The 21257-nt window shown below is 37.7% G+C and overlaps 1 protein-coding gene across 1 annotated transcript in view; it reads right to left on the bottom strand.

The window, feature by feature from the left end:
* Positions 1–980: 980 nt before the first annotated feature.
* The window catches only part of LOC308504056 (ceruloplasmin-like), a gene marked incomplete at both ends in the record, with an annotated part of 39346 nt that continues 19069 nt past the window's right edge, over positions 981–21257 (bottom strand). The window contains 6 exons of the mRNA XM_081064062.1: positions 981–1139; positions 5977–6116; positions 15076–15277; positions 17102–17208; positions 19043–19171; positions 20888–21027. Coding sequence (XP_080920188.1) covers positions 981–1139; positions 5977–6116; positions 15076–15277; positions 17102–17208; positions 19043–19171; positions 20888–21027 — 877 coding nt within the window. The remainder of the gene's footprint in view (positions 1140–5976; positions 6117–15075; positions 15278–17101; positions 17209–19042; positions 19172–20887; positions 21028–21257) is intronic.

A 21257-nucleotide genomic window follows, 5' to 3' on the forward strand; every position in this document is an offset into this window, starting at 1 on the left:
ACCTAAGAACAGAAATGTATAAGAAGAAAATAAACCTCACTCACAATTTCACTATCTAGAGAGTCACCATTAATATTTCAATAAATTTCTGTTGTCTTTATATATATGTATGTGTATACATATATATATGTATATATATATATATGTATATATATTGAATTTGGGTAGTAGTAAAATGTATAGTAGATCATTTCCTTGTTTTCCGTGTTCCACTAACAAAATAATATGGTGATAAAAATTTTTCGGCATTATTGATAATTTTCTGAGATCCACTGCCAGGTAAAATTACTGGGTCAAAATATTGGAAACATTGTGTCAAAAGACCAAAGGATAACTTAATGGATTGCCTAAGAAACTAAGAAACTGATGAAAATCTCAATAACAAAGATACTATTTTCAAACTGAAGTTGCTAGTAAAATGTATTGGAGAAAGGAAGATAAGAATGAGAGGATATAAAATGTCACTTGAACATGAAAAAAAGAATCATTATTTCATATCTTACAAGAGCTGTGGAAATATTTCCTACTTCCCCCATAGTATATGCAATGCAGTTATTGATTGAAAAATTGAAAGAAGAAATCTTTACTAAACTGATAGCTTCCTCACTCAAAATTATCTTACTGTTCTTTAAATATGATTTTAAGTGATTTGATTATTAGCAAGGTTAGATCTCTTTATAGGTGCAATTGTCATTTGTATTTGGTGTTCTATGAATTGTCTGTTCAAATCCTTATGCATGTATTATATGAATCTGAAAATTACATTTAACTCCAGAGTATCTTTGATCAGATCAGGAATAGTTACATAAGTTTGATAAAAAAAAATAAAACCAGAGTTTCTTGATCATTTCAAAACAGTAACGTTTGAATGAAAGAGTGGTGTGTCGCATCATGTAAATGGTATGGAAGGATAAGGTATCCTTATATAAAATTTAAGCTTATTTAAATATGATGACTTCTAATTAATTTGTCTTACCTTTTCATTCGATTACAGTGTAAGTACTTTCCATTCCAAAATCAATGTGGTCATTAACATGGCAATGAAATAACCAGGTTCCAACATCTCTTGGATACATTTTTACAGTTTGATAGACCCCAGGAAGAAGGTCATAAACGTCAGAGCGAAACAGTCCCCAATCCTTGACAAAGGGACAAAACACCATTAAATAGCTTATAAAAGGTATCAGTCAGTTATTTACACATCTTATCATTTGCTGTGTAATTCTCCAAATCTAATAGACTTTGTTAGATGACAATTCGAAAGCAATAGGTGCCGTTGTACCTCTCCTCTGCGTACAATTGAGTTTGGAGGAGGAGCAAGTCCCAGAACATTTCAGTGATAGGCTATGGGGAAAACATCTCTCTCTAAAAGGGTTTCTGTGTCAGAGTTCATGCTAGAGACCTTGTCAGCATCTCCTATAGGAGAATACTCTAGATTTCAGGAAACATCTCGTTTCACAAATCCCAAAGGTTTTAACTGAAATATTTCTAACTTGGAATGTTGGTGATGTGAAGATGAACATTTCTCAGTGTGTAGGTGATCAGGAAAAACTCATGGTTATGGGAAGGAGAGGACCTCTCCTGGCTCCTGCAGCTATGTCTGCCTTCTATGGCTTGGGGTTGAGAGCTGAGGGCCTTAATGGCTAATTTCTCTGCAAAGCAGAGAACGTGATACTTAGGAGACCACCTCCTTTGTAGTATACTTTGATTTTGAAAGAAGCCCAGGGTCCTGGCTGGCATGGATTAGAAAGAGGGTTTAAGAGGGAGATGAATTGCCCTGCATAATAAAATGGCAGGCATTTGGATGATGGGGGATGTAATAGAAAGTGCAGCTCAACACAGAGTCCAGAATAATTTGGAGAGAGAAGAGATGTCAAGAGAGTCTGGAGAGGAAGAATGCAGAGAAAGAAGTCCTGAGGATGAGAGTAAAAATTGGGAGAGCCAGATGTTCTCAGTGATACATGGTGAAGAGATAATTGAAGTCAGGGCTATGTAATGTCAAGTGGTAAGTGCTTTCCGGGTGCCGTACTGAAAAAAAAAAACCCTAATTTACCCCCAACTTTCACTAAAATCTGTGATTTACAATGACCTTGACTTTGGGGTTGTTTAGGGGAATCAGAGGACATGGGGGTGTGTTCCATTTTGAAACTGTGTGGATGCCTGACCCCTTCACTATATACCTGAAGCTGAAGCTGAATAATATTGAATGTCAACTATAATTTAATATGTATATAATCATGGAATGTGCAGTATACAGTATAGGGAATAGAGTCAATGAAATTGTAACAGATATATACGATGTCAGAGGGGTAGTAGATTGGAGGAGGGGGTTATCACTTTGTGAGGGGTGTATATGTCTAACTATTAAAATGTTTTGTACACTGAAACTAATAATAATTAAAAAAGGAAACTGTATGGAGAGATAATAAAATACCACAGGAGGTAAGAGGCAAGGGATATGAGCACAAGCAGGAAATGAGAGGTGTTGGCAACTAGAAGAAACAAAGGCTCTCAAGAGTCTCTGGAAACATTGGAAGGTAGAAGAGGAATGCCAAGCCATTTCCCACTGGACACAAAGTGGTGCTCAAATGATTGCTAGGTAGGAAGATTCATTTTGCTTCTAAGGTGACAATAATATAGGGACATAGATACATTTCTAAGATGTCAGAAAATGTAGAGAACAGTATGAAATAATGTTAACTAGGAACTGATAATTGTCTAAGGCACCAGTAAATGTGCAGGGTGTGCCTGGAGCCATGGCACCGAGGGAGACTGTAGCCATGGCTGGCTTGTTGCAAGACCAAGTTAGTAACCCCAGAGGGCTGCTCTGCTGCCCCCAGGAGTTCTGAGGAGTTAAAGCGCAGTAAGTGCATCAATGCTGGAGTCATTACATTCCACATCAAGAGAAGGGGAAGACTGTGATCATCTGTGCAGAGTTTAAAGAAAGTAGCTAGTGTTGAGACCTGGTGGTACATGGCTGCAGGGTATACATAGGATCATTCCTAAGAAAGACAGTTTTTTGATGAGATTAGAGTGAGGGATTCTAGCACGAGAGGGAGGAGTTCAAATTCTATGCCTACCACTTCCTGCTTGTAGGACCATTCATTATCTTCTTAATCCTTCATTTCATTCCCCTATAAAATGGTGATAAAATAGTACCTGTCTCACAGGGAAGTTGTGAGGTTCAATGAGAAATCCATGCAAAGTACTAAGCATAGCATTTGGCACATAAAAAGGACTTACTAAAGGTCAGCTATACTTATCATTAGAGAAGTGCTACCATAAATTCCACTTAATTTGACATCTGATAGTATAATCACTTTATATGTCTGTAGCCTCTGAAAGAAAGTGCTTTGATTTCCTTTATCTCCACACAACACTTGGCATGGTTTTAGGAATATCAGAGGCATTTGCTGAACTGAACTGATCTGAACATCAAAATATTATATAGAACAATAACCAGATTTTAAATCTCTCTCTCTTTTGTTCTAAGTTTTAAAGTCTGATATAAATAGTTCTGAACTTAATAACAACCCGAATATCTATCTAGGCTTTTCCTTAAAATATATGGAGTGTAGATGGAAGTACAGAAAAGTCATGATTGTTCGACCTGGGTGATGGGTAAAGAGGTTCACGCATCATATTATTCTGTCTACTTTATTACATAATATGAAATTCCCTATAATGAAAATAGTCTTTAAGCCAAAAAAAAAAAAGTAGTTTGAGAGGAATAAATTTGTTTATGAAAGGATAGGAAAGAAAGCAACACATCAGTAAAACTTTGTGTGAATTACGTCATGCACAGTCATTTAATTTATTTCTATGATATTTCCTGGGAGTTAAAGAAGCTATGAACGTAGTACATCTAGAATTCAGGAAAGTTTTGTGTGAAAGTTCTATCATTATGGACAAGATGGACTATATTATTGTAAGTGGTTGAATTAAATGGTGGAGGTGTCAAATGCATAAAATATAATTGGTCCCCAATTATACATTAATATTTATATAAGGGATTAGGATGGGGAAAAAAGAAAATGCTCCTTCAGTAAATAAATGATACTAAATTGGAGATGGAAAAGGGGAAGAATAAAATTGAAAATACTTGTTGTGAATTAGAGAATGGCTAGTCAAAAGTGATCAGTAGGACTGGCCCCGTGGCTCAGGCAATTAGAGCTCCATGCTCCTAACTCTGAAGGCTGCCGGTCGATTCCCACATGGGCTAGTGGGCTCTCAACCACAAGGTGGCCAGTTCAATTCCTCGAGTCCCGCAAGGGATGGTGGGCAGCGCCCCCTGCAACTAAGATTGAACACGGCACCTTGAGCTGGGCTGCCTCCTGGATGGCTCAGTTGGTTGGAGTGCGTCCTCTCAACCACAAGGTTGCCGGTTGGACTCCCTCAAGGGATGGTGGGTTGCGCCCCCTGCAACTAGAAAATGGCAACTGGACCTGGAGCTGAGCTGCGCCCTCCACAACTAAGACTGAAAGGACAACTTGACTTGGACAAAAGGCCTGGAAGTACACACTGTTTCCCAATAAAGTCCTGTTCCCCCTCCCCAATAAAATCTTAAAAAAAAAAAAAAGTGGTCAGTGAAAAAAACAACAACAATTATAAAGACGTATGACTGATTGGATAAGGGAAAGCAATTCAGACAGAAGATATAAAGAGACAAAGAATACATAAAAATGGAAACAGATGGTAATAATAATAAAAAGTTACCATAAAGCCAGTTGACACCTAGGACCACATTTTTGTTTTACAAAAACTGTTGGAAGAATGCTAGAATTAGGAAGCTACCATTTGTAACCTTCACTATAAAAATTGATTAATGATCATTAATGGATCTTTTCTAAAACTACAAGGTGAAAAATTCCTGGAGAATAAAATGTGTTTTAAAAAAATCACTTCACAGATTATTTAGTAATTACAATAGGAAGATGATACTTTTAAAATGAAGAGAATGGTATGCATCACCTGAATAAAGTTGTCAAACTTAGCCTCACCAATATTAGGATCGGTTGACATCAGGTACCTCTTGCTGTGATGTGTGACGAGTATGCAATATCACCTATGTAATGTTCGTGTCAAAAATGCTTGACATGGATTCAGTTATGAGGAAACTATCAGGTCAATGCAGAATACGTAACATTACATAACAACTGGCCTGGACCCTTCAAAAGTAAAATGTCATGAGAAATCAAGTCAAAAAAATTGGCAGAAGGCCTCTTCTGATTTTAGGAAAGATTGATGAAAACAGCAACCAAATGCTATGTATAGACAAATAACCTTGGATATTAAAAACAAAAAACAAAAATGAACTAAACAACAACAAAAAAAACAGTTATAAAGAGCATTTTGGGGACACCCAAATTTCATTAATTTTAATGGATTGTACATTAGGTTGTATTATTAAATTAATGTTAACTTTGGTGTTGTGTTAGTGTTATTGTGGTTGAGGCAGAAATTGTCCTTATTCTTAGGATGCACGTGCTTTAGTATTTAGGGGTGAAGAGTCATGATGTTTGCAATTTACTTTCAATTGTGTTCAGGAAAAAAAATACATATATATATATATATATATATATATATATATATATATAGAGAGAGAGAGAGAGAGAGAGAGAGAGAGAGAGAGAAAACAAATGTGGCAAAATGTGTATGAGTGCTCAAGGTGTTTTCTTTTACTTCACTGAGAGTTGGAAAATTAAAAAAAAAGTTGGGATAGAAAGTGTACAGTTTACTTATTGAGTAAAATCAGATTACAGTGAGACATACACTTCATGTAGTCACAAGAATTTATTAAATATCCATGGGCTATAAAGAGCTAAATGTGCAACTATTTACTTGCACCAGATATGTTATGGATGGTATGTATTGAATCTCATTTCTGGCTAGGTCATTTCCTTTCCTGTCCTGTTAACTTGCCGTGCTGGTTTATAAAGTACCACAGTAATAAATGGAGCTGCCCAGGCTTCTTACCTTGAATTCAAAGCTGTGGCCATGAAAATGAGCAGTATGCAGGTCAAACATTTTTCCCATACCAATCAGATAGAAATTCACTTCATCCCCAACGTGAAACGTCAGACCTTGGTTATTTCCAAACATTCTTCCGTTAATTGCTGTGGATGGACATAGTTTATTGTATTCAATAGGGATTTGAAATAATGTGACTTTAAAATTAAAAAACAAAACAAAACACAAAAACACCTTATAGAAAATATCGTGGGACAGATGTCATCAAAATGGCGGGGTGAGATGAGCCTCTGTAAAGCTCCCCTGGAATTTACAACTAATCAAACAACAATAACTCCACAAAGGACTCCCTGCACAGCAGACAGGCAAGATGAAGAGGCCCACTACTGAATTCACTTCCAGGTGGGTGAATCGCTCCAGCGGGGGAGGAGGGAGAGGAGAAGTGCGGAGACGGAGCCGCGCAGGCGCAGGATGCAGTCCCAGCTCAGTGCTCCAAGCTCACTGCATCCCAGAACTACTGCAGCTACGGGAGAGGGAAGAACTCCGACTGCTAGGGCTCTGCTTATGGCCCACAGGGCTGAGGGGGCAGCATACAACACAGCTGAACCCAACGCTCACAGCAGAGACCTCGGAAAAAGGACTGAGGGAAGAAGGCTGAAAACTGTGGTTTAAGCCCTCACTGCTGAGCAGAGAATGGAAGCCTTAGGCACTGAGACTAGCTGACCCCTTCCTACCCTCCCAGAGCTCGCCCTGCCCCCACCTGCCCAGTGGTAGAAGTGGAACAGTAGCAGTGTCATATCAAAAGAACAGAATATTTGCTGTTCTGAGAACTGTGGACTGCAGACACAGATTCGCAGCCCAACTAGTTCTGGCAAAGGGGAGGGAGCTGTGGAAGCGGGACCGGCTATGGTAGTGGTCGCTGGCATTGCTCTGGACCAACTCTCACAACTCACCCAGACCCTGGCCCCACCTATCTGGGCAGATCCCTGCAGGAGTAAACAGAACTGCTGAAACATATGGGCTCTGAATCTGGTGCAGAAAGAGCTTTGGAACTTCAAAAGCTCTCCGCATACCCAGGAGAACTGATAACAGAGGAGAAGCCCGTCTCACAGGGAATTCCCGCATTGTGTGAGAAGCTGGAATAGTGCAGAGAAAATATAGCACTACTGTGTGAGAGGAAAAAAAAGGCTGCAGTCGGAGAGAAAATAAAACATTCTACCAACAAGTACTGGAAAACAAAAGAAAGACCTCTTCCTATCAACCTGTTGCAGAAGCCACCCTGTAGATGTCTAGGAAGAGAAATAATAAATCAGTAATTGCCATGAATAACTAAGGCAACAAGACAGCTCAGAAAAAAAGTGAAAAGTCTCCAGAAAAGGAACTTAAAGATATGGAAATATGTCACTTAAATGACAGAGAATTCAAGATTGTAGTTCTGAAAAAAATCAACGAGATGCAAGAAAACACAGAAAGGCAATTTAATGAACTCAGAAATGCAATCAAAGAACAACATGAGCATTTTACAAAAGAGATTGAAATTTTAAAAAAGAACCAAATGGAATTTCTGGAGATTAAGAACTCAATAGAAGAAATTAAGAATGAAATAACCAGTTTAGGTAATAGAGTTGGCCAGATGGAGGAAAGAATCGGTGACATCGAAGATAGAAACCCGGAAATTACACAGATGGAAGAAGAAAGAGACTTGAGACTTAAAAGAAATGAAAGAACTCTACAAGAACTTTCTGACTCTTTCAGAAAGAGCAATATAAGAATAATGGGCATACCAGAAGGAGAAGAAAGAGAGAAGGGAACAGAGAATATATTCAAACAAATTGTTGATGAGAACTTCCCAAACTTGTTGACAGAACTGGATCCTCGAATCCAAGAAGCAAATAGAATACCTAATTACTTCAATCCCAAATGGCCTTCTCCAAGGCACATTGTGTTGAAGCTGTCTAAAATCAATGACAAAGAAAGAATCCTCAAGGCAGCCAGGGAAAAGAAAACGGTAACCTACAAAGGAAAGCCCATTAGATGATCATAAGATTTTTCAGTAGAAACTCTACAAGCCAGGAGGGAGTGGAACCAAATATTCAAACTATTGAAAGAGAGAAATTATGAGCTAAGAATAATATATCCAGCAAAGATATCCTTTAGATATGAAGGAGGAATAAAGACCTTTCCAGACATACAGAAGGTGAGGGAATTTCCTAATAAGTGACCTGCACTACAAGAAATACTAAAGGAGGCTATTCGACCACCATCAACAAGGCAATTTATGGCAACATAAAAAGGAGGAGAGTAAAGGCCTGAACAGGAATATGGGAATGGAGAAAGTAAGTGTGCTGAAGAAAATGGAATACTCTAAATATCAAACTTTCTTTTACATAAAGTTAAGGGTAACCACTCAAAAAGAATCCAGAACTGAAATATATACAGTAATAAAAGAAGAAACAGAGGGAAACATCATAGAATACCACTACACAGAAATAATAGACAACAACAGACAGGAAAAGAAACAATGGAGACACAGCCTTACCAGAAAACTAAAGATAGAATGACAGGAAATCCTCAGTATCAATAATCACCCTAAATGCAATTGGACGGAACTCACCAATAAAAAGGCACAGAGTAGCAGATTGGATCAAAAAACTAAACCCAACCATATGCTGTCTCCAAAAGACACATCTCAGCTACAAGGACAAGCATAGACTCAAAGTGAAAGGGTGGAAATTGACACTCCAAGCAAATGGTTCCCAGAGAAAATCAGGTGTAGCATACTGATATCAGATGAAACAGACTTCAGGGTGAAAAAGATAACAAGAGACAAAGATGGACATTTCATAATGGTAAAGGGGACTGACTATACAACAAGAAGACATAACAGTCATCAATATTTATGCTCCGAATCAGGGAGCACCAAAATATACCAAGCAACTACTAACAGAACTAAAGGGAGAAATTGACCAAAACACAATTATACTAAGGGACTTAAATACATCATTGACACCTATAGATAGATCATCCAAACAGAAAATAAATAACGAAATAGCAGCCCTAGATGACACATTAGATGAAATGGACATCATTGACATATATAGAGCACTTCATCCTAAAACATCAGAGTATACATTCTTTTCGAGGATACATGGAACATTCTCAAGGATAGACCATGTATTGGGACATAAAATCAGCCCCAGCAAATTTAAGAAGATTGAAATCATACCAAGCATATTCTCTGATCACAAGGCTTTGAAATTGGATATCAACTGCAAAAAGAAAGCAGGAAAAAACAAAATACATGGAGATTAAACAACATACTTTTGAAGAACGACTGGGTCAAAGAAGAAATTAGAGAGATCAAAAGATACATAAAAGCAAATGACAATGAAAATGCATCCTACCAAAATTTTTGGAATGCAGCGAAAGCAGTTTTAAGAGGGAAATTTATATCATTACAGGCCTATCTCAAGAAACAAAAAAAATCCCAAATAAATAACCTCATGTTACACCTTAAACAACTAGAAAAAGAAGAACAAGTGAAACCCAAGGTCAGCAGAAGAAAGGAAATAACAAAAATCAGAGCAGAACTAAATGAAATAGAAAACAAAAAGACAATAGAAAAAATTAATGTGACAAAGAGCTGGTTCTTTGAAAAGATTAACAAAATCAACAAACCCTTGGCTAGACTCACTAAGATAAAAAGAGAGAAGACATTAACTCACAGAATCAGAAATGAAACAGGGGAAGTTATCACGGACACCACAGAAATACAAAGGATCATGCAATAATACTATGAAGGACTATATGCCACCAAATTCAATAACCTAGAAGAAATGGACAAGTTCTTAGAAACATATAGCCTCCAAGGCTGAACCATGAAGAACTGGAAAATCTAAACAGACCGATCACCAGTAATGATATTGAATCAGTCATCCAAAACCTTCCCAAAAGCAAAAGTCCAGGACCAGATGGCTTCACTAGTGAATTCTACCAAGTCTTCAAAGAGGATCTAATACCAATCCTGCTCAAACTCTTCCAAAAAAATGAAAAAGAGACAGTACTCTCTAACTCATTCTATGAGGCCAACCTTACCCTGATACCAAAGCTGGTAAGGACAACAGAAAAAAAGAAAACTACAGACAAATATCTCTGATGAATACTGATGCAAAAATCCTGAACAAAATTCTAGCAAATTGAATATAACAATGCATTAAACAGATTATTCATCACGACCAAGAGGGGTTCATCCCTGGGGCACAAGGATGGTTCAACATCCACAAATCCATCAATGTGATACATCACATAAACAAAATAAAGGACAAAAATCATATGATTATATCAATTGATGCAGAAAAAGCATTTGACAAGATACAACATCCATTTATGATTAAAACACTTAATAAAATAGGTATAGAAGGAAAATACCTTAACATGGACCAATAAAGGCCATATATGACAAGCCCTCAGCTAATCTCATAATTAATGGTGAAAAACTGAAGCCCTTTGCTCTACGTTAAGGAACACGACAGGGCTTTCCCCTATCACCTCTGTTTTTCAACATAGTGTTGGAAGTCCTTGCCAGAGCAATCAGGCAAGAGAAAGAAATAAAAGACATGCAAATTGGGAATAAGGAAGTTAAATTATCACTCTTTGCAGATGATATGATGCTATATATAGAAAACCCTAAAGACTCCACCAAAAAGCTATTAGAAACAATCAATGAATACAGCAAAGTTCCTGGCTACAAAATCAACATACAAAAGTCCACTGCATTTCTATATACTAACAATGAAATCTCAGAAAAAGAAATACAAAAAAATAATTCCCTTTGCGACTGCAGCAAAAAGAATAAAATACCTAAGAATAAACTTAACCAAGGATGTGAAACACCTATATGCTGAAAACTATAAGACATTTTTGAAAGAAATTGAAGATGACACAAAGAAATGGAAAGACATTCCGTGCTCATGGATTGGAAGAATCAACATAGTTAAAATGGCCATATTACCCAAAGCAATACACCGATTTACTACAATCTCCATCAAAATCCCAATGGCATTTTTTAAATAAATAGAACAAAAAATCCTCAGATTTGTTTGGAACCACAAAAGACCCCGAATAGCCAAAGCAATCTTAAGAAAAAAGAACAATACTGGAGGTATCGCACTCCCTGACTTTAGCTTGTACTACAGGACTACAATAATCAGAACAGCATGGTATTAGTAGAAATACCATTGGACCAATACATGGACCAATGGAATAGAATTGAGAACCCAGAAATAAAACCACATAAATATGGACAGATAATTTTTGACAAAAAAGCTAAAAACATACAAAGGAAGGACAGCCTCTTCAATAAACGGTGCTGGGAGAATTGGATAGCCACGTGCAAAAGAATGAAACTGGACTGCTATCTGTCACCATGTACCAAAATTAATTCAAAATGGATCAAAGACTTAAGCATAAGACCTGACAGAGTAAACTGCATAGAAGAAAACATAGGTACTAAACTTATGGACCTTGGGTTCAAAGAGCATTTTATGAATTTGACTCCAAAGGCAATGGAAGTAAAAGCTAAAATAAACGAATGGGATTATATGAAACTTAAAAGCTTCTGCACAGCAAAAGAAACCATTGACAAAATAAAGAGACAACCAACTGAATGGGAGAAGATTTTTGCAAACAGTGCCTCCGATGAGGGGTTAATATCCAAAATATACAAGGAACACATGAAGCTCAACAACAAAAAATCTAACAACCCAATTGAAAAATGGGCAGAGGACCTGAAGAGACATTTCTCTAAAGAGGACATACAAATGGCAAATAGATATATGAAAAAATGCTCAGCATCAGTAATCATCAGAGACAAGCAAATAAAAACCACAGTGAGATATCACCTCACTCCAGTCAGAATGGCTATCATCAACAAGACAAATAGTAACAAGTGTTGGAGAGGCTGTAGAGAAAAAGGAACCCTCATACACTGTTGGTGGGAATGCAGACTGGTGCAGCCGTTATGGAAGGCAGTGTGGAGGTTCCTCAAAAAATTATGAATAGAATTACCATATGACCCAGCAATCCCTCTCCTGGGTATCTACCCAAAAAATTTGAAAACATTTATACATAAAGACACGTGTGCTCCAATGTTCACTGCAGTTTTGTTTACGGTGGCCAAGACATGGAAACAACCAAAATGTCCTTCGATAGATGAATGGATAAAAAAGTTGTGGTATATATACACAATGGAATACTATTCGGCGTTAAGGAAAGATGATATAGAAACATTTGTGACAATATGGATGGATCTTGAGAGTATAATGCTAAGCGAAATAAGTCAGACAGAAAAAGCAGAGAACTCTATGATTTCACTGATATGTGGTATATAAACCAAAAACAACAAAAGAACAAGACAAACAAATGAGAAACAAAAACTCATAGACACAGAGAATAGTTTAGTGGTTACCAGAGGGTAAGGGGGTGGGGGGAGGGAGATGAGGTTAAGGGGGATCAAATATATGGTGATGAAAGGAGAACTGACTCTGGGTGGTGAACACACAATGGGATTTATAGATGATGTAATACAGAATTGTACACCTGAAATTATGTAAGTTCACTAACAATTGTCACCCCAATAAATAATAATAATAAAAAGAAAGTATCATGGATGTTTTCAGAGGCCATGAGGATTTTCAAGCCAGCCTAAGGAAGCAATTGAACTTGACCAAGCCCTGCATTCATGGATGTGTCTAATGCTAGCGGTTTTTCTTGCCTGAGGAAATGAGGGACTGACTTTGCTTTAAGACAATTGGGTTGGACTAGAATATTTCATAACTGAGAATATTTAATCAGTGGATACTTAAATATGTCTATATATTTAAGGTATAATTAAAATTATCAGAAGACGCTTAGAATATTAGGAGTATGGCTCTCCATTTAACTGCCCTAAATCAGACCTTTGTCATCTGTCACTGGTATGATTGGAATGGCCATCTGCTTGAGGTCCATGCCTCTTATCTCTCCCCTTCTCCAATCGTCTATATAAGTATTGTTTTCAAAGGGTCATAGAAAGAAAATACTAAAATTAAAAACACATACATATATATTCTCCTTTTTACTTTTCTATTTTGTGTGCATCTTTTGAAATACATTAGTACAGTGATACAAATATATAATTTATAACCATATATCAGTGGAGGTGGGGTTCTGATGCTTTTAGCTGATGGAGAAATATAATAGAAAACAAACTAGGAGGCTGCTTTAGGGAGTCTCCATGTGGCCTAGGGATCTTGTTAAAATGCAGATTATGATTGACTAGGTCTATGAAACCTAAATTTCTGCATTTCTGACAAACTTCCAAGTACTGCTGATGCTGCTGATCCACAGACCACACTTGAAGCACAAATGCCTCGCTGACTGCCAGAGCTGTTCCTGAAATACACATCTATGACTATCCTCGCCTAGCTCAGCGTGCCTGGGGCCTTTAGCACATGGTTCTCAACAGAATGTCGTCCTCTAGAGATTGTCTGGAAGCATTTTTAGTTGTCACAATGTAGGGAAAGGTGCTACTGGCCTCTATGGGGTAGATACCAGGGGTGCTGCTAAATCCTTACAATATACAGGTCAGCCCCCCTCCCCGCAACAAGAGTTACCCGGCCCAAAATGTCAATAGTGAAAAGCTTGAGAAATCCTTGCTTAGATGAAGTCTATATTCATAACAGGACATTCAAGGCCTCTCACTATTTTGTTGGCTCATTCTTTCCAGGTGCTGTGTGACTTAGCTCACAGTCTTCTGTCTACCTGGAATGTCATTCCCCTTCTTTTCTACTAGACAGATTTTTATGCTTCCTTAAACACTCCCTTCATGAAGGCCTTTTTGACCTTCAAATATGAATTTAAAAGACAGCCCTGTGTCTATATTTCTTGTACAGCATCCTCCCAAGTCACCCTTGTGTTGTAGCAATGCACAAGTCTGCCATCCCTACACTGCAAACAACTTAAGAGAAGATGCCCCATCTTACGGGCCTTTGTATCTCCTTAGAGCCCAGTACGGTGCTGTGTGCCCTCTGATCCTATGAAAAGATGATGATTAGAATGGAAGTAGACCTCCAGTGATTTTTGAATTGATTTTTAAGTTTACATATATTTCTTGGGGGAATAAAACTAAGAAATTGAAAATGATCATATTTGGATTTGGATTTGCCTTAGTAAGGAATTCTTTAGCTAGTCAACTCCCTGAGCCTCTGCAGGTGAAAGGTTTGGGAACAGAAGTTTGATGAAGTAAGATTGTGTGCTTTTTATCTGAATAACTGTCTTATTACTGTGATTCTAGATAGGGGAGGGCGTAAACAGAATGAGCCTTGTCACAACAATCCTATAAACGAATTTTGGTTGACAAACATGGGTTTTTGTAACAGTTCTGCCTGTGCATGTCATTTGGTAATGGTGACCGGGAAGAGTGGGTGGGGCCAAGTGCTCTCCAGTTTGCCTCAGACCCCACCTGCCCCTGTGTTCATCCAGGTAAAATGTTTAGAAAAGTGTGCAGTAAGGCCCTTCAGACATGGTAACTGATAGTCTTGCTTTTCCATTGCCTGCGTGGCTCCAGAGGCCCTGGAATTCGTCATGCTACTACCACAGGGGTCTACTGTCCACAGATAAGATCCAGACCACCCACTGCATTTTCCTATGTCCCATGAGCAAAGAATGGTTTCTAAACTTCTAAATAGTTGGGAAAAATATTTTAAAAAGAAAATATTTCCTAATGTGTGAAAATTATACAAAACACAAGTTTCGGTGGCCATAAATAAAGTTGTGTTGGCTCCCAGACACATCCAGTTGTTTCTATCTTGTCTGCGCGGGCTTTTGTGCCACATGGCAGAGTACAAGACAGCTTGTGGCAGAGACCATATAGTCTGCAAGCCTAAATTCTTTAACATCCCGCCTTTCATGGAAAAAGTTTGTGGACCCCTAGTCCAAATGTTATCCATCCCAACTGTACATGGTTGTGGTCTCTAAACTGTGCTGAGCTTCACAAATTGGAACCTTCATCTGTTCCCTCTGTGGGAAACGGCCTAGAGGCTACGGTCGGGGGTCAGTGTACATTACCGTGCATGATGTTGCTGAGGGTGAAATCAGAATCACTTCTGTCTACTTGGTTCGGTTTTAGAGAATAGGTATTGATATTTTCTTCCAAGTACCAGGAGTCATTCTCATCAAACATCGCGAAGAGAAGCACACGGTGAACTATGCTGGCTTTGGTGTCTTTGCGACATACTATCAAAGGACCAATCAGTCCGCTGTGAAAATCCTGAAGACACAAAGCAAGAATATTAACTGTGCCCACAACTAAAAATTTCCCCCAGGGAATAGAAAAAGTAGAATCAAGTTTTAGTTTCAGAGGTCAGATCCTTAGTTTTTAATGACTAGGAGTCTAAGTCTGAGTAGAGTAAGGAACAAAATGTTTGACGTGCTAAATCCTTGATTGAAAAAAATTATCTCCCTCATTAGAGCTGAAGTCTAAAGAGAACAAGTCTTTTTTTTTTCTTAATCTTTTGCTTAAGTCATTATTATAAAGATAGTCACAGACACAAAGAAGGTCATTATATAATGACAAAAGGGTTAATTCAATAGGAAGAAGTAACAATTATAAATACACAGAGGGTGCCAAAATATGCATACACAGTTTAAGAAAGGAAGAAACTGTATTAAAATTACACTGATGGTAACCACTTTGAGCACCTCTTGTCATTGCAGAAGTCAAACATGACTTGTATTCATCTTTTGTTATCAGTATATATTGAGTATTACAATTTTTTTCTTTGTTGCTACATCTATACAGTGGAGAACTTCTTATGTACAGCACAGGCTACATTCTAGTTGTAAAGGAAGTCTAGCATACAAACTTGGGAGAAAACACCACAGATATCAGCCATTCTGATCTTGAATTTTTCTTAGCTCTTCAGTAAGTGAAAAAAAAAAAATCAGCTAACATTCCATGAGTACATACTAATAAAACACTGAACAAAATGTTTTACATGGACTATCCCATTAATCCTTACAACACTATTACTATCCACATTTTATTTATTTATGTATTTGTTTGTTTGTTTGTTTAAATTAAAGTTTATTGGGGCGACAACTGTTAGTAAAATTACATAGGTTTCAGGTGTACAATTCTGTAATACATTATCTATATCTTACATTATGTGTTCACCACCCTGTTTTACCCTCTTCCAGAGCCCCGCTCTCCCCTCCCCCCTTACCCTATGGTAACCCCTAAACTATTGTCTATGTCTATGAGTTTTTGTTCTTTCAGTTGCTTGTATGGTTCTTTTGTTCTTTACAGTTTACATACCACATATCAGTGAAATCATATGGTTTTCTACTTTCTCTGTCTGACTTATTTCTCTTAGAGAACAACTCTTGAAAGGGATTTTAGATACATCCCTCGGGGGATTTAGCTCTTTTTTTTTTTTTTGAAAATTTAATTAAAAAACAGAATTCCCTGGCCCTGGGGTCCTTTGGCAGAGATGTGTAAAGGCCTCAGATCCTTTCTCTCCCCCTGTGAGGCCGTAGTCCCGCCCCGTACAGCCACCTTCAGCTGGGAGCCTAGGTTTGTTTATATTTTGTTTTGGGGTTGAATGTCCGAGTAAATTCTTGTTCCAGGTAGAGAGTGGGCCAAAATAAGTAAAAGTTCAAAAAAGGAACTCAGGGTTTTTTTTTTTAATGCAAATAAACTAGAAGTCCAGAGTTGAGGGTTTTCAAAAAATATATAATATGCATATATTTCTCATTAGTCACAGAATTTTTAAATTCCACACTTTGTTTTCTGTTACCCAAATCCTACTCAATGAAACAAACAAGAGGATATTATTATATAATTATACGTGTTCTCCAATTCACAGTAACATTTTGGAAAATGTCATAAATTTAAGGGAGCATAATGTACTAATTTAGTTTGCTCTTAAAAAATGCAAACCTGTATAGGATTAAAAGCTGAGCAGTATTTAGGTTACCTAATAGAAAGTTTCCAAAAAACCAAAATTTTTTAAAAAGAAAAATAAACTTCTTCCTTCCATTATAATTTCTAAGAGGAGATAAGATAAAAACTGAGATTTGATTTAAAGTTTACCTTAACCATGTCCACAGTAGAATAGTAAATCCAAGGTATACATTCAAAGTCCTTTGAGGTAGGACCACTTCTTTCAGGGATCTGCCAAAGGTATGTTCGGGTCTCTCCTAAAATAGGCAAATACAGTGTATTTATATAAAATCTTTTAAATCACACTTCTTTACGGAGAACCAGATAATGAACAAACCCTGAAGCTATAAAAATAATTGGCAGCAGAGTCCTCCTTTTTTCACTCTGGCTCTACTGCTCCCAGCTTCGTGATCTTAGTCAACGTGTTTATATTTCTGAGCTTCTGTTTCCTCATGTACATTAAATTGGGATTCAGGGATTAGACAAAATACTGCAAATGAAGATGCATTACCTGGGCCATAAGGCAAAGTCAATGTAACTATCAATGTTGGCTATTATGTTCTCAGGGTTACTGGATCAAAACTTCACAGTGATTCTGCCATTGAAAAATGTTACGCATTAAACATTCATTCATTCATTCATTCATTCAACAAACACTTATTGTAGTGACAATGAGAACTCAGGCTTTTAAATGTGACAGACTTGTTTTGAATCCTAGCTCTGAACCTTCCAAAGTACGGATCACATGCACCACCTCCCCACCCCAAAGCTATTTGCCCTACCGAATCTGAATTCTCTTGACACTAGTAGTCAAGTTCTTTTGGTTCCCTACTCCCACCCCTCACTGTCTAATCCTATATCCCCCACTTCCAGAGGCTAAATGAATTTTCCCAAGCACATAGTCTCCTTCTCCACTAATCAATCTCATCCCCAGCCTCCCTGCTTCCAAATTTTTAATAATTTACTAATCCTCCCCTTCCATCACACCACACTGTACCTGGGGCACAGCAGATGCATAGAAGTATTTCTGGAATGCATGTAATGTGGTCCTTTCCTGACTCATCAGAACAGAACACTGACTTGCATACTCCCTTGATGAGAGATTCCTGTTATATCATAGGACTGTCTGTTTTCAAAATTCAATGGGAATGTTTCAACCACCATCCATGTCTACCTTCAGTCCTTTGCCCCACAAATCTTTCCTTTCTGTATTTGGCTCTTTCCTTGATACCGTTAATTCCAAGAACTACTTGTTTGGGTGGAGAACTATGGGGGACATTGTTGATATTTCTCTCAGATGCCCCTTTAAGAATGAAGGACTAGATCCACTGGGTGTCAACTCCCTTCACAGACAGCGTTGGCTGAAGGGAGCCACCTCGCCCAAGCCTGCAACTGGGGATTGATGCAGGCACATAAAGGACCAACCCTCTCACCCCAACTCAGGACAGCTGAGAGCCGCTTTATCTTCAGAATTTTTTGTAGGTTTGGCTGTGACTTCTATTGAGACTGCATCTCTGCTCAACTTCACCCTCTGCCCAGTGCTGCTTCCTCTCTTTCTTTTCATTGCTGTTGAGCCCAAGAGCACTCCCTGCTCATAAATCTTCATTTCAGAATCAGCTTCCTGGACACTTATATTAAAAAGTTTTCATTTCCTTCTGAGTTGAAAATGCGAATGGCATGCTCTATAGTGGTGATGCCTTAGAAATATTAATACATGCAGGTCATCTCTTCCTCTTAGCAGCTTGACTCTCACCCCCGCCCGCTCCCTCACAGGCTACTCAACTCCTACGTTAGTACTTGAGTTGGTGAGAATGAATATAAGAATACCTGGCAACTGGACAGGTGGAGAGGTGGGAGGGAGATGGCCTTAGAGGAGAAATTATGTACACTGGGGAGTTTTACCTATGGTGCCCCCCTCCTAGAAACAAACTCAACTTGCAAAAGGAACACTTCTCTCCCAAATTCTTCAGGCCCTTCTTACTGGTCTGCTGGTCTTTCTTATCTGGAATTACACCCATATTTAAGAAAGAATATTAGCCCCATAGTTCTGTATAAAAATTTGGGGACTTTTCTATCTCCCAAAGCAGTTACCTGGCTGTGTTGGAACAATGGTGGAATTGTGTGTTTTCACTCCATGAGCATAAATAGAATATGGTCTTGAGGCTTTATTTTTAAAGATAATTCGGAGTTTCTCACCAGGGATGGCAAATATTAAAGGACCTAGGAAATATAAAAAAGAAAAATGTGTAAATCATTTTTACTTATTTTCAACGATGAGTCATCTGTCGTCTTAAGATTTACACAGTGACTTATTCTTATCCTTTTCCTCAATATGCAGCCAAATGAAACACAAACACATTTAATAAGAGGATCATTGCTGATTGTAAAACATCATTTTTACCTGGAAAATTTAAGTCATCTAGAATTTTTATAAGCTCTATCTCTAGAAAACCTACTTTGATGAGCATCAGTTAATGCCTACAAAAACACACAATTTAGAAATGGAGCACTTTATTTTCTTTCTTGACCAATCTCATCATTTAACCCTTTTATTCTTTCCCCCTTCACCCTAGTAGAGGATTAGGAGGAGCTGCTTTTTTATGACCTAGAGTGATTTTCTCTCTCACAGATTAAAGACTTCATGTTACTTTCTCCCTTGCATCCTAGGCCAAGAACTGAAGGTACAAAATTTGTTATAAATCTTCTTTCTATTTTAAAGCAGATTGAATCAGTGGCTCTAAAAATTCAGAAACAGAGATGATTTTGAGATGAACTAAGCAGTAAGCACTCTCTTCAAACTTATGCTATAATTACTAAAATCAGAACCTGAAGAGACCTGGTGGACAATAGATGCCAAAGCCAGCACCTCTTCCACCCCCACGGCAATTCTACTTTCCCAAACACTATGCTTGTCTTCCCTTTCTAGAAAGTGTTTTCCTTTTTTGTATAAATAATAATGGAATCTAGAAGGTCATCTCGTGTTATTTATCTGGGTGCATTGGCCAGAATCTTAGAGCAAACAGACATCCTGCTGTTACGAAAGATAGGGAGCCACCTAAAAGCAGTGGGAACTGGATAGCACAGACCTCTGTCCAGGAGTCTCATAGGGACAAGCTCCACAGGAGCCAAAACAGTAAGCATTTCCCTTCATTAGCATGTAAATCCATCTTCTCAGGATCCCCACCAAGATGGCCTTGATAGACACAGATATCAGGACCCAAACAAGATTTGGGCATATGAAAATGACATGTGACTTCAGGTAATACCATTTGACATATGAAAACATCATGTGACCAACGAAATGCGATGTGACTTCTGGAAATACTGTGTGACTTATGGAACTGTTAATAGGTTGGTGCAAAAGTAATTGCAGTTTTTGCAATTTTTAACCTTTTACACCGCAATTACTTTTACACCAACCTAATACATGTGGGTGGGTGCAGGAGGGTGACCTGTAGGTTTCCTAGCTGATCTGTCAAAGGTAGAAGAAAGGGTTATAATTTTCCTCACTCTTGGACAGAGATGAAATTAAATCTTAACACTTCAATGCTTTAAATTAAACACTTAAATTTAAACAAAGAAGTCCCCCTCCTCACTAGAAGGGTTTCTGGGCTTCGTTTTAATTTCAATGAAATTATCTGGAAAAGGTACTCCTAAGGTCCCTCCCAGATCCAGAATTCTTGGATTCTGAGGGCAAGGAGCCAGGTAATCTGAAACTGACTATACTAACTTTCTATGGTCTCTTTATTTTCTATTAAACAAAACTTGAATCCCTTCTTTTCCCAGTAAAAGTGCCTATCAGCAAACAAACTAGTTAGAATTATAGGCCTTTGCCTCTGTCAAGGTGGAAGTTGACAATATCCTCAGTGTGTGCAACAATCTAGCAGCTAAAGACAAGAAGAAAACCCCAAAACCAATCTTATAGTTTATCAATACCTAGAATATCCAGATGTTTTTCATCTTCATTTCTCTCCGTTTTTTTTGTGAATGTGATATCATCATATTGACGATATACAACTTTCTTGTATTTGGACCCAAGATATGTCTCAGTTCTATCCAAAAATATGTTTGATTGACTTTGAGAAAATGAAAACAAAAACAAAAGAAACCCCACAAAGTTAGTTAATTTAGCCATTAGACAAATTCTCATATGGAAGAACTTTTTGAAATAGTGTAATTTATTAATATTTAGAGGCAATTTTTACCTTGGAAAGTAATTCTTCTTTTTTAAAAAAATGTATTCATTCTAGTAAGATTGTCAGACATTCACTCTGTACTTTAAAGCATGTTTTCAAAATGAAATTTT

Source organism: Rhinolophus hipposideros (assembly GCF_964194185.1).
Source record: "Rhinolophus hipposideros genome assembly, chromosome: 2".
Lineage (NCBI taxonomy): Eukaryota > Metazoa > Chordata > Mammalia > Chiroptera > Rhinolophidae > Rhinolophus > Rhinolophus hipposideros.